General features: G+C 42.6%; 1 protein-coding gene across 1 annotated transcript in view; it reads left to right on the plus strand.

The window, feature by feature from the left end:
* The window catches only part of FAF1 (Fas associated factor 1), a 256,577-nt gene extending 244,504 nt beyond the window's left edge, over positions 1-12,073 (plus strand). Inside the window, exon 19 of the mRNA XM_066597616.1 lies at positions 8,372-12,073. Within this exon, the coding sequence (XP_066453713.1) occupies positions 8,372-8,455 (84 nt within the window). The 3' untranslated portion in view covers positions 8,456-12,073. The remainder of the gene's footprint in view (positions 1-8,371) is intronic.
* Positions 12,074-14,746: the final 2,673 nt, after the last annotated feature.

Raw genomic sequence — 14,746 nt, forward strand, 5'->3', positions numbered from 1 at the left:
CTGCATTTTCTCGCAGTGCACCACGTGCAAGGATTTTTGGGGGGCGGTGGTGCTTAAAATATAGGCCCTACCTTGAAAATAAGCCCCAGCTGCATAAAAAAAAACAAATAAAATACATACACCACCATGGAAGCGCTGTCAGCTCTGGTGCGTCTTCTCCCTGACAGTTGTCTTTGGGTATTTCTCCTTGGTCAGGGATTTGTAAATCCCACACCTCCAGGAAGCGCTGCCATTGATTGGCTGTGATTGGTTCATCGAGCGCTGGCTCTGATTGGCTGAGCACCGTCGGGCTTAGCCTATCAGAGGCAGCGCTTCATGGAGGTGGGAGATTTACAAATCTCTGACCAAGGAGAAATGCAACACAGAGGAAGGATGCATAGGGAAATGTGGGCTACAAAAAATCACAAATCGCAGCTGTATAGAGCATGCCGCGATTTTGTAGTCTCGCAATGTCACAGGCTACAAAATATCGCTTGTGTGGCAGAACCCATAGGAAAGCATGGGCTCCACATACATGCGATTTGTAGCACATTGAGATTAAATCGCCCGTGTTACATGTAGGAGATGTTGGGGGGGGGGGGTTGAAGGAGTTGTACCAGAATTAACTTTTTTCACCTATCCATAGTCTGGTGGTGGTCTCTTGGATCTTAAGTCTTATTGGTGGAGGTCTCACCATTGAGACCCCTGCAAATCCATTGAACGGGGCTCTTGTTTTTCCTGTTGTCCTCACTGAGGGCTTGCTGCACCCCCGACAGTGCAAAAGAGATTGAGTAGAGTAAATACCACGCATACGTAGTGTTGCTCTATTAATTTTGTTGTCAGCCCCATTAAAATCAATGGAGCGGCAGCTGCACATGCACATGCATGGCCGTCACTTCACTCAATGTGATGCCACTACAGGTTGGGGAAACCTGACAGGGAAATGGAGAGCATGGGTCCCTGGTTCTTGGGATCACCACTGAGACCCCCACCAATCAGACTTTTATCACCTATTGTATGTTTATACCTATTTATAGGTAATAAAAGTAATTTCTGGTACAACCCCTTTGAAATTTGAAGATACAGAGTACAAATCAACACATATTGATTAACCGGTGTATTATAAACTATATAATTTGTATTACTACAATAGCTATTGTACCACCAGCATGTTGTCAGCATTCACCATTATTATGCAATCCGCATAAATGTAGTAGTGCAGTGTAAAGGCCTATTTACATGGAGCGATGAACACTCAAAAGCGATCGTTTGAGCGATAATCGTTGCGTCTAAACATGCGGCCATTGTGCACTTTTCATGCTCTGCTAGTTGGTCGTTAAATTCTAGCCAGCCTAAAAAAGCATTGTGCGTTCTTATCAGGACCGCACGCTGAGTTCTCCGCGGGTAGTGCTGATAGTATTGTTTCAGCTATTAAACCCGTGGGAGAACAAAGGAGCTGAATTCGGATAAGAGCCCTCCAGCTATTAACTGCATTCAGCGAAGGCTTCATTTGCATGCTAATAAGCTGTTAAGTAGCTGAGTAGCTACTTAATAGTTTATGCAAAATGATCGCTCAAAGCTGTCACTCAAACTGTCGATTGAACGATTTTTTTTTTGAGCGATCATCGCTCCGTATAAATGGGCCTTTAGGGAGCCACTACAATGAGTCTACAATGAGGTATTCAGGGGGATCTAGCGAAAAACTATATGGTAGAACCAAATAAATGTTGATGTGTATACTCAGTGGGAGGTTTAGATTTTTTGAAGAAAAAAAAATTGTACCAAATGTTGCCTCAAGGTGAATATTTGGCACTGTTGTAATGTAGATATATGGGTACATCGCAATGGCTAAGAACCGTACATTGTACATGTTCCTATAGATATGGTACAATGTGCTCTCCTTGTACATGTTCCTATAGATATGGTACAATGTGCGCTCCTTGTACATGTTCCTATAGATATAGTACAATGTGTTCTCCTTGTACATGTTCCTATAGATATGGTACAATGTGTTCTCCTTGTACATGTTCCTATAGATATGGTACAATGTGTTCTCCTTGTACATGTTCCTATGGATATGGTGCAATGTGCTCTCCTTGTACATGTTCCTATAGATATGGTACAATGTGTTCTCCTTGTACATGTTCCTATAGATATGGTACAATGTGTTCTCCTTGTACATGTTCCTATAGATATGGTACAATGTGCTCCTTGTACATGCTCCTATAGATATGGTACAATGTGGGCTCCTTGTACATGTTCCTATAGATATGGTACAATGTGTTCTCCTTGTACATGTTCCTATAGATATGGTGCAATGTGCTCTCCTTGTACATGTTCCTATAGATATGGTACAATGTGCTCTCCTTGTACATGTTCCTATAGATATAGTACAATGTGTTCTCCTTGTACATGTTCCTATAGATATGGTACAATGTGTTCTCCTTGTACATGTTCCTATAGATATGGTGCAATGTGCTCTCCTTGTACATGTTCCTATAGATATGGTGCAATGTGCTCTCCTTGTACATGTTCCTATAAATATGCTACAATGTGCGGTCCTTGTACATGTTCCTATAGATATGGTACAATGTGCACTCCTTGGACATGTTCCTATAGATATGGTACAATGTGTTCTCCTTGTACATGTTCCTATAAATATGCTACAATGTGTGGTCCTTGTACATGTTCCTATAGATATGGTACAATGTGTGCTCCTTGTACATGTTCCTATAGATATGGTACAATGTGCGGTCCTTGTACATGTTCCTATAGATATGGTACAATGTGTACTCCTTGTACATGTTCCTATAGATATGGTACAATGTGTTCTCCTTGTACATGTTCCTATATATATATATATATATATATATATATATATATATATATATATATATATAGTACAATGTGTTCTCCTTGTACATGTTCCTATAGATATGGTACAATGTGTTCTCCTTGTACATGTTCCTATAGATATGGTACAATGTGTTCTCCTTGTACATGTTCCTATAGATATGGTACAATGTGTTCTCCTTGTACAGATAGTCCCCGACTTGCGAACATTCGAGTTACGAATTTCGCTAGATACGAACTATCTGTCCTGCACAGTATGATGTAATGCTATGGCATTACATCATGCTGTGCAGGGACCGGACAAGCTTCTATCAAGCCTGATAGAAGCCTGTCCGGTCACATCGCGGTTGCTGGGCAGCCGGGGGCCTTCTGAAAGGCCCCAGGGCTGTCTATGCAGAGTGCCTAGCAAGCCGTGCGCTTGATAGGTGCTCTGCATAGGCAGCCCTGGGGCCTTTCAGGAGGTTCCCGGCTGCCTAGCAACCACACAGCGTCCCGCGATCTCATCGTGGGACGCTGTACGGGCCCCCTGAACGTCGGGTGCCGGCTGTTTCTTACAGCGGGGGCACCCGGCGGCAGCAGTTCTGACGAGCCACGCCGCTCGTCAGAACTGTTAACACTTTAAATACCGCTGTCAGAGCGGTATTTAAAGTGTTAACAGTTCTGACAAGCGGCGTGGCTCGTCGGAACTGCTGCCGCCGGGTGATCGCTGTAAGAACAGCCGGCACCCGACGTTGTATGGAGCGGGATCCACCCGCGATCCCCTCCATACTACCATTTGTTCGACTTGCGAACAAAACGGACTTGCGAACGGGCTCCCGGAACGGAACCTGTTCGCAAGTCGGGGAGCATCTGTACATGTTCCTATATATATATATAGTACAATGTGTTCTCCTTGTACAGAATAGCTATCAGCAAAAAGAAAATTTTCTGCGCTCAATGAATGGTGCGTTTCCACAAATAGTGATTGTCAAGTACATATAGGAGTTACACTTACTGGGGAGGAGGGGGGTATGATGACCATGAGCCCCCTCCTTGAAGTGATGTCTCCTTTTCCTCCAAATGGATGTTTCCACACGCCAAAGATGTAGTAACAACACTTTTTATTTCCAAAATTCGCTACAGAGTGGGCAACGCGTTTCTGTGCTCAAAGGCACCTTTATCAAGCCATAGTGAGACAATATAACCATTACATATATATAGTGTAAACAATCACTTACATCACAAGTTCCTGATGTCTGCCGATGGTGGCGGCCATATTGGGGGCGTGTTTCAAATCGCCGGCGTCATCACGCCGATCACGTGGTCAGCGTCGTGTCGCTCCACCAATGCTAGTAAATCCCGGTGGTGGCGGCCATATTGGGGGCGTGTATCAAGCATTGGTGGAGCGTCACGACGCTGACCACGTGACCGGCGTGATGACGCCGGCGATTTGATACACGCCCCCAATATGGCCGCCACCACCGGGAGTTACTAGCATTGGTGGAGCGACACGACGCTGACCACGTGATCGGCGTGATGACGCCGGCGATTTGAAACACGCCCCCAATATGGCCGCCACCATCGGCAGACATCAGGAACTTGTGATGTAAGTGATTGTTTACACTATATATATGTAATGGTTATATTGTCTCACTATGGCTTGATAAAGGTGCCTTTGAGCACAGAAACGCGTTGCCCACTCTGTAGCGAATTTTGGAAATAAAAAGTGTTGTTACTACATCTTTGGCGTGTGGAAACATCCATTTGGAGGAAAAGGAGACATCACTTCAAGGAGGGGGCTCATGGTCATCATACCCCCCTCCTCCCCAGTAAGTGTAACTCCTATATGTACTTGACAATCACTATTTGTGGAAACGCACCATTCATTGAGCGCAGAAAATTTTCTTTTTGCTGATAGCTATTCTATATTTTATCCTTTTGGGACCACTCTCTTATGAGAGACCCCAATTATTTCCGCAGCTCTCCCCCTTGTTGGAGGATCAGAATTGTGTCGTTTTCCACTGATTAACGATCCTGAGGCGCTATCTGGTTATATTTCTCCTTGTACATGTTCCTATAGATATGGTATAATGTGCTCTCCTTGTACATGTTCCTATAGATATGGTATAATGTGCTCTCCTTGTACATGTTCCTATAGATATGGTACAATGTGCTCTCCTTGTACATGTTCCTATAGATATGGTACAATGTACTCTCCTTGTACGTGTTCCTATAGATATGGTACAATGTTTTCTCCTTGTACGTGTTCCTATATATATATAGTACAATGTGTTCTCCTTGTACATGCTCCTATAGATATGGTGCAATGTGCTCTCCTTGTACATGTTCCTATTGATGTGGTACAATGTGCTCTCCTTGTATGTGTTCCTATAGATATGGTGCAATGAGCTCTCCTTGTACATGTTCCTATAGATATGGTACAATGTGTTCTCCTTGTACATGTTCCTATAGATATGGGACAATGTGTTCTCCTTGTACATGTTCCTATAGATATGGTACAATGTGCTCTCCTTGTACATGTTCCTATAGATATGGTACAATGTGCTCTCCTTGTACATGTTCCTATAGATATGGTACAATGTGCTCTCCTTGTACATGTTCCTGTAGATATGGTACAATGTACACTGAGAGGTGTGGCTGGTGATTGACATTTCTGTCAGCCAATCGACTTCCCCCTCCTTCCTATAAGATTCAGCTCTTGCTGCCTGGGAGTTGCCGATTAATTTTCAGTGATCCCTGAGCAGTCAGCCTGCTCAGAGCTGCTGTATGTCTGGCTCCGGTACTTTGGTTTATTCCCTGTTTGTGTCTATTCTTCTTCTTCTGTTTATTTCCGTGCACTATACCCCATGTGTTCGGGGCTCCCTGGTTGGGATTTGTAGTGGCCCAGGTACAAGTGTGGGTCCGCACCTGTCGGAAGCGATCAGCCCGCCGATTAGGTAGGGGTTTGAAGGGAAAGGAATTTCTCATAGTTTATTCTGCATTTACGTTGCACAGTCGAGATATACAGGCCTTTACCCTCAGGCAGAGGTGCTCTCTGTCTGTTCTGCATCTAGCCACCTGTACCAGCGCTTTTACCGCATCCGTCTTGGCTACCCCCTGTACCCTGTTCATGCGGACAGTCCAGGATGAACATGCCACTTAGCATGTAACACTGTTATGTGGTCAGACATAAGTTTGGACTCTGCTTTACATCCTAAACAGACCAAGTTGCTTGCACAAAATTGCAGAATGGCACCTGCCAAGCTTGGATACAACGTTCCCATGTAGCCCTAACCTAAGAGTAGTTGATGCCTTGATAGCATGTATGGGTATCCTTGATTGATGCCTCCACCTAGACTCTTCGTTCGCTGGTCAGACAGTACATTTTCAATATTGTGACGTAAAGTAAACTCTTCCTTTCCTAAAGAGCCTCTTTTAAGTGTAAGCATACTACAAATCCGACTTAGCAGCAAGTAAACTGTTTACAGACAGCAGATCCGAATGTCTGAGAATGCAGAAGGTTATGGGATGCTAATTAAGCAGAACGATGATCCATATGAAGAGGAGGAGGAAGTGGAAAGCAAAGAACCGCTAAAACAAAGCGACAACAGCTCTGTTTGTTGACAGATGCAGCAGGCGCCTATTCAGTAATTGGGTAATGGTGTAAACATTGGCAATTCAGCAAATCCCTTAGTGCATTGGAAACAGAAGGCAAGCTGAAATCAAGGATATAAACAGATCCTCCCATTCTCATGTCACCCACAATCCTCCGCCTGAAACTGTTCTAAGATCTCCAAAGTGTCTAAAAAATGAGAAAAGGACATCATCCTAAACCTGAATATTGCCACCAGTCCCGGCTGAGGTTCTGCGGTTCCTTAATTAGCTGATGCCCCATCTGGAAGGACTTGTTAATGATGCAATGCCATTTTTAAAGCACAAATACTGAAGGTGTTTAAGACGGCAAAGATGTCTCCCCCACGTCTCACCTTCCATGCATCTCCTAACAGCTGTTTCAACATGTAAGGTTAAGTATAACAGTATGCTCACTTACCCACAAACCCACATGACACAACAAGGAGACGAGAACAAGTGGAATTTCAGCTTTTGAGATAATTAGGGCGGCAATTCCCTGGTTAAATGGCTTGCTGCGCTCCAGTTGGCAGTTCTATATGCAAAAAGTTGTGAAAATTTCTCAAAAAAACCAACAAAACGAGGTCAAGCATCGTATGCTATAAATCGGCCCGGCTAGAGGTCATCTAAAACGATCAAAAGAAAGTCACAACTTGCAAAGAGTTCCGGAATCTGAGAACTAATCTATGGGAATTTGGTTTTTAGTATACCTTTTATTTCTTGGATGTTTTACATATTTTATATGTATATAGTATTACATGTATACTTCGTATGGGTATATGTATACACTAAACGGCAACTTTATTAAAGACACCGGCCTTTTTACGATTGGCACTTTCAGTGTATGAAAATTAGACCCGTGACCCCAGGGCACAGCATAAAATCAAGTGAGCAAGTTTTCCGTGTGAATTCACATTAAAATGGGAAAATTAAGAGTTTTTACTGAATTTAAACAAGGCCTCGTCATCAGTGCTAGCGGGGGCCAGGATTTCACTGCTATTCTTGTGGCTGCAGCTGTTTTGTAACTGCCTCATTTATACTGTGCTCTGCACTCTGATTGGCCAATGCTGATCCCATGAACAGCTCTGACCAGTCAGACTGCAGGTATAGTGAATTAGTAGTCTAATAGTGATGAGCGAGCATACTCGCTAAGGGCAATTGCTCGAGCGAGCATTGCCCTTAGCGAGTACCTGCCCGCTCGAGCGAAAAGGTTCGGCTGCCGTCAGGGGGCTTTGGGGGAGAGCCAGGAGGAACGGAGGGGAGATCTCTCTTCCCCCTCCCCCCGCTCCCCCTGCTCACTGCCGCAACTCACCTGTCACCCGCGCCGGCAGCCGAACCTTTTCTCTCGAGCGGAGAGGTCGGCAGATTGGAGGGTCTGCACAGAATTACAACTGCAGATAATATATACCCACCTTCCAGTCCCAGAACAGGATTTTGTCCCCAAACCAGAGGGTCACTTTAATTTATTGAAGAATTTGTCCCCATGGCACTTGGTCATTTAGCCATCACAAGTTGGTAGCTGGATGAAGACTGCTGGTACACCTGCTGTGTTCAGACTCATGCACAGGTCTGTGTATGAGAACATATTGGGTGGTATCGGGGGTGGTTACATTTTTATACTATACACCTGTGGAACTCCGTATACCACCTTTATGGTGCTTCTTTGAGACTACTCTTAAATAAGCTTTTTGTATGAAGTCCTTGGAAAGCAAAAACACCTGAGTGTTCTTCCATATAAAAGCAGCAGCACTTAAAAATGCAGTGTGGACAACTTACAAGTTGCAGTGCAGACACTGAATCAGCAGGGGGATACTGTGAAATATGAAGTCAGAGATAAGGACAGCACAACTGTGAATGCAGCTCTCTTAGAAAATCGTTACTTTGCAGCTAATATGATGTTACTGATGTATTTCCCTATTGTATTTTCTAGATCACCCAATTGGATCCCAGCAGGACTCTCATGGAACTTAAGCTGTACCCTCAGGAAATACTTTTCCTGGAAGCCAAGGAATAATATTCCCTTAGAGCGGACTGTGAAAGCAGTGGAGGAGGTTCTGTTGTACTGAATAAAGAAAATCACTCTGTCACCTCCCCACACCCAGAGTGCACACATGCATCATAGGAGCCTGTAACCGGCCATTCTGGAGGCTTTCAGCCTGGGAGGAGGTCATCACCAATACAAATATTACAAGGGGCTGTCGTCCAGCTTCTGGTCTAATGAATGCACTGTCCTCACACCAAACATGTTACTTTAAGTATCGTAAAGGGGAAATCCAGTCAAAGCGATGATCTAAGATGTCATAGATGTCAGTGAGGAGATCACATTAATGACGTGTCTGATCTCGAAGCACCACTGATTTCTAGATGGAAGGGTTTCTGTACAACCATGTGTTCCCTCTCACTTCTCGGAGATTTTTGTTACTGAAAACATTGAAAACTGACTTTAGATCAATGGCAGGTTAGATAAAAAGTTTTTTGTCAGATTTTGAGAAAGATTTTGGTAAGACACTTTCCTGTGTGCACAGTGGTCATCCTTGAAAGGGTTTGGTTTGGTGTCAACCTTTCAGTATAGGAGTAGTGTCAAGGGGGTATAGGCACTCTATAGACATCCAGAATGAAAGAAATCAGTGGTGGTCCGAGATGACCGAATTCATGTCTATCTTCTCGTATGACTACATAACAGGATAATTTTGACTGAATTTCCCCTTTACTTATTACCTAATTCTAGAAAGGTTATCACATGGCCTAGATAGTGATGCCGAGTATCTGCATGCTCCATATGCTAAGACTATGCAGTTTTGAGCGTCTTGCAATTTATTAAGTCAGATTAGGGTTTGTGTATATGGTTAAAGGCTAAAACAATTTGGACCAGATGCGAGCATAAGAGGATAATGAGGTCCTCAATACACTTAATATTACATGCTCAGATTTTGCAGCATTCAGTAAAATATGACTGTGATTAACCCTATACTAAAGGTCTCACTGACTACTTCAGTTATGGTCAGACATGTTCCTGTTTCTTATTGTTTTTGTAAGGTTTTGGTTACCCATGGAGCCTTACATAATATAGTTTCAAAACTTTGGAAAGATTGCAAATTAGCTCTTTTGTAGACAGAGGAAAACAATCAGCCAAGCCAGAGACTCTTCCTAAAGGAAGAGATGGCTGTGTCTTCCTCCTTGGAGGAGTCTGGTTTGGCCAAATGGAAACTTGTTTTCTTCCTTCCGCAGGAGAGATAATTTGCATAGTTGTTCCCATAAAGCATTGGCTAGAAGCTGGATCTCTTAAAATAAAATCCAATATCTCTATAACTTAGATAGGAAATAAAGTAATGAAAAAAAACGTTAATTGGATAAATACAAAATTCTACGACCAAGCCTGAAAATTTAAAGTGAATCTTAGAAAGTAGTAAAAAGTAAACTGACAACAACTATAAAAGTGTAAAATGTTTTTTCAATTTTTATTTTAAATGTAAAGTATAGGGGATTTAAATCTGGCGCCTCTTTCCCTATTCAGCTATGCAGCTAAAGACCCATTGCTAGGCAGGAGCATAAAATAAAAGTCCTCTTTCCAGATGTAACATGAAGAAGAGATTAAAAGTTTTTGCCCAAAACTTTTGCCCATACAAAAACTCACGCATCAACCCCTGCACTTGGACAGTGATTAATGGCTGCAGGCATAGGAGAGGAGGAGCCGTCCCAATAGTCAGTTGTCGAAGTCAGCTATGCAGCTGAAGACGGATTCCCTAAGAATGGGTCTTCAGCTGGATAGATAAGGGCAGCAGATCAAGAGACATTTTCTATTAAAGTGAACCTGACATCATGTTTCTACTATACAGTCCTAGCTATGCATGTAATAGTGTGGACAATAAACTTTCCATATCGCTCTGTAATATTGTTATACTGCCGCGGTACCTTTACCATCTTCTCTTAAAGTTTTCCAAATGCTGTATTAAAATGGGATGAAGAGAGTCAGATCTTTCCTGCACAGATGCGCCCGGCATGCCCCGTGATGGACCGGCAATTTAATTTCCTTTCTTGGATTACATCCCGCGCATGCTTTGTGGCCGCGCTCGCTCATTAGCATTCTCCTGTACTTACCGGGACATCAGGAGCCTAGTGCGCTTGTACCTTGACTACCAGAACTCGCAGTGTTAACTGATCTGAGATACTGTCCGCTGCTTATCGCTTAGTGGCAACTAACACTACGGTGTTCGCCGAGATAACACTTACATTGTGCGGATCAAGGCAGCAGATAAGGGGGAAGCATAAAGCAGGGAATGGTGCTAGATCAGGTGACACTGCGAGTAAGGGGGGTCACAGCAAATACAGGATGATGCTAGCGTGCAAGCACAGGCAAGAGTTGCCACAGCGCATGTGCGCAATAGGGAAACAGATTAACATGGCTGTCCGTCAGTAACGCGGGGCGAGTCCGTGCAAGAAAAATCTGACTCTATCTCATTTTAATACAGCAAGGGAAAACTTCAAAAGAACTTTTAAAGGTACAGGGCACACAATATTACATAGCAATATGGAAGGCTTATTATCAACACTATTACACGCATAGCTTGGGTTGTAAAGTAAGAGAGTGACAGGTTCCCTTTTAAATGGTGCATGAATCAAGTAATGAGATCTATTGTAAAAAGAATGTAAATCGCCTAGACGTTACACAAAAACTAAGTTGAACATTTTTTTCCCCTCCTCTGATGGGATCTTCCCTCCTTTTTTCGAAAAAAATGTTTAACTTCCTCCTCCCACCCCCCTCCCTCCATTCCCAAAACAAATCAAGCCCCATATTTATAAATGCATGTCGACTCCATCTATGTATGAAGATGGCAGACTGGAACTGCTCTTCATAATGGAATGTTACACTTATATGCTGCGTCACCCAAGTGGAAGAATGTAGAAACTAAAGTAACCAATTCTGAAAGGGGTTGCATAAGATTAGAAAAAAGTCAGCTTTTTTTTTTTTCTGAAGAGCGCCACTCTATAGGTTGTGTCTGGTATTGCACCTAAGCTCTATTAAAGTGATTAGGCTGAACTTCGATGCTCAATTACTGCAAGAAAAAAATCATTTTCCAAATTTCATAGAATTCATAATAATTTTAAGATACAAAAAACTGGGCCATGAAGGACACCAACATTTACAGATACTCAGCATCACTATTTTTTTTATTTTTCTTTTGTTTTGTTTTGTTTTTTCCCCTCTTTTTAGGTTTTCTCAGACATATACTTAGCATTTTATTACTTTTTAATCTATTTTCCAAATCCTGGACATCCCTTGTCTGGATTTTCTAAAAATCTTAAAGTGAATCGTAGACACATTGTCTAACTTGAGACCTGGTAAGGTGACATGAGAGGAGCAGATTACAGTATTACAGTGGACATCGCCTGATGCTGGGATACCATGTGAGGGATTATTTGAAGAATATACTTTAGTCAAGATGCCAGTTATTTATTTCTGATTTACGCTTTTGGTTGCAAACATTTATATATATTTTTTTTCTTTTCTCTTTTTCTTTTTTTTTTTTATTTTTCGTCATGGGAGGTGGAGGTGCATTTTTTGCAGTGTGTGCCTCTAATATATGCATGATGTGAATATTTAACTCTGAATAAATAACAGACCAACACAAAATACTTGAAATCCTGCAAATAATTCAGAGATTTCCCACTCTGGTCCAAAACGCTCGAGAATCTGGGACTGGTTTAACGTAGACTAAGGGCTCAGCAAATAGCCGGATTACAACACTGCACAACCTCAGAGTTGTACGGAGGTGTAACACGTCACTCGTAGAAGTCTGTGGGGCTCTATAAAGTTGTTAACTGCTTAGCTTCAGTTCAATGGGGATCCCTCCTGTCGCTTATTCCAAACCCAGGATTCCTTGTTCTGCCTGGTCTGATCCATATATAAAATCCGCATCAAGGCCAGTTCAGCATAGAATGTCTTAGCTCCTTTGGGACGGTGTCTTTGCCTCCACCCTCCCTCTCCATTTTGGTTTTTTTTGCATAGAACAACAATAAAAAACTGGTACAAGGCGTAACCTTCCAATGAAGATACTTTTGGCAATTCAATGAAGTTCAGTTACATTTTATTATATAAAACACCAGCATTGAAACACGTTTCGAGGCGAAGGGCCTCTTCATCAGTCAAGCTGGGATACAGGTTAGGAGAATGACTAGGTTTGAATGAGAATAGAAGAAAGGGAAAAGGTAAAGGAAGAACAGAAACAAGCAGTAATAATAGAAATTAATCAACATTAGAACAGGTAAACGAGAACAAAGGCCATCAGCAGTAAAACTCATAGTGAAGAAAAATTCATACACAATTTTAACCTTTTTTTTTTTTTTTTTTACTCATTAATTTTTGTGGTTTGGAAACCTTATAAGAACCATATTGTTTGACATAGGAGGATGGAGACCTCTCTTAGTTTCACTGGATTTCCCTCCCTCTGTCTTTAGCTGTAAGGAAAAGTGTCATTCATTGCGCTTTTCGATACGGCTAAAAGATTGACAGGAACGGAAATCTAGTGATCTGCGTTTCACACATTAAACCGTACGTTCCATCCCCATGCAGTTTTCGGCATAAAAGACCAAATGCAAAGGAAGGGTATAGGCATAGATACTGTATGAAAGTGGCCTTAGCGTTGAATCACACATCCAGTGATTAATTGCATCTATTCTTGGCTTCAGCATCAAAAATTACATTTATGACTCTAGCTTAAAGTCAGTTGTTCGGTTGTAATCTATTAAGGGCCAGTCCTTAGTATAGGTCATATAAATAGTAGATCGGAAGGGTTTTATCGTTCAGGACCCCTACCAACCAGCCCTTTGCCTGACCAGTACACTCATTGGCGGAGTTGATTTCTGCAGGAAGCAGACAGCTCTGTTTCCACTGCAGTGGCAAGGCTTTGTATTACAGGCAAAGTTCCTAGTTACTTCAATGGCAGCTTGGCCTGCTATACAAAACCCCACCACTGCAGTAGGAACGGAGCTGTTTATTTCCTGCAGAAATCATCTGAGTGCATCAGTGTACTGGCCTGGTACTCAGTTGGGGGCTTCACATTCTCAGCTGTTGATATTAAAGTTACCAAACTAGCAACACGTTTAGTCACACATACATAGGGCGTTGCATGCTGTATGTTCTCTCTTTCCATACTCCTGCTCCAGGGTAAAGGGGTTCTCTGGAAGTTAGAAATTGGTGTTATGTTTCCGTAAAGGCAGTGCTAATGACTTGGTACTGGAAATTGTATGCATGCTTGTTCATATACAATTAGAGACCTCCCATGTGACGGCAAATGTAAAGCTCAGAGACCTATACTAAAAGAGGTTATCCCACAAAATGATTTTAATCCCATAGAATAGGAGATAACTGTCAGGGCAGTGGGGGGTTCAGCCGCTGAGACCCACACGGATCAAAGCAATAGGGTACCTGAAGGTCCATGAAAGAATGGAGCAGTGGTCAACCATGTGTACCGCTCATCTATTCATTGGAGTGGGATTGCCTGAGATGATACCCAAGCATTTGAACACTATCTCCAGTCGCATTGAAAGGAATGGAGCGGCAGTGGGTATGCTTGACCACCGCACCTTCAGGGACTTTTGGGACCCATGTTCTCCTGATCAGTGGGGTTCCCAGCAGTCGGCCACCCACTGCTCACATAGTTATCCCCTCTCCTGTGTGTAAGGGATAACTTCTTGCAATGCAGGGCAGGACAAGAGGCACCCTCCACTCTGGCCAAGAGATGAGAATCCCGAACAAGGACCACCACTCCCTTGAGAATTCCCAAAAAGGATATATGTACTTGAGTTTTCTAAACTTCAGAACCCCTTTAAGTGGAAACCAGCAGACACTGATATACATCGAAGCTCTCCAGCCGTTCCAGCATCTTATATACCTAGTACAAAATTATACAAATTTCATTAATGAACTTGGGGGCCCAAGACGTAAAAATCTATCAAGCCTAGGATGCATCCGAGTGAGCAATACCTGAAACTGCTCAGACTAGCGATAACCAATACATAAGCCCTATAGATGTATAAAGACTGAACCACACGATGCCGATTCCAGCTAATGTCTCCTTTTCTTTCCTCACAGTTGTCCTTTAGAGATAATCTAGTAGCACAGATCGTGGATGGAAGTCATGTGCTACAAGGTACAGGCGTTACTTGCAGTGGCCTTCCTTTATATCAGTCTTTACAGCAAAATGTGAACTGTACAAATCTCCGATTGTACTTCTTAATGCTGATGTAAATTTGTGACCCTTTCAGGTAGCAGAATTTTTTTTTTTTTCATAGATTTTTTTTTTAG

This window comes from Eleutherodactylus coqui, chromosome 3 (assembly GCF_035609145.1).
Source record: "Eleutherodactylus coqui strain aEleCoq1 chromosome 3, aEleCoq1.hap1, whole genome shotgun sequence".
Classification (NCBI taxonomy): Eukaryota; Metazoa; Chordata; class Amphibia; order Anura; family Eleutherodactylidae; genus Eleutherodactylus; species Eleutherodactylus coqui.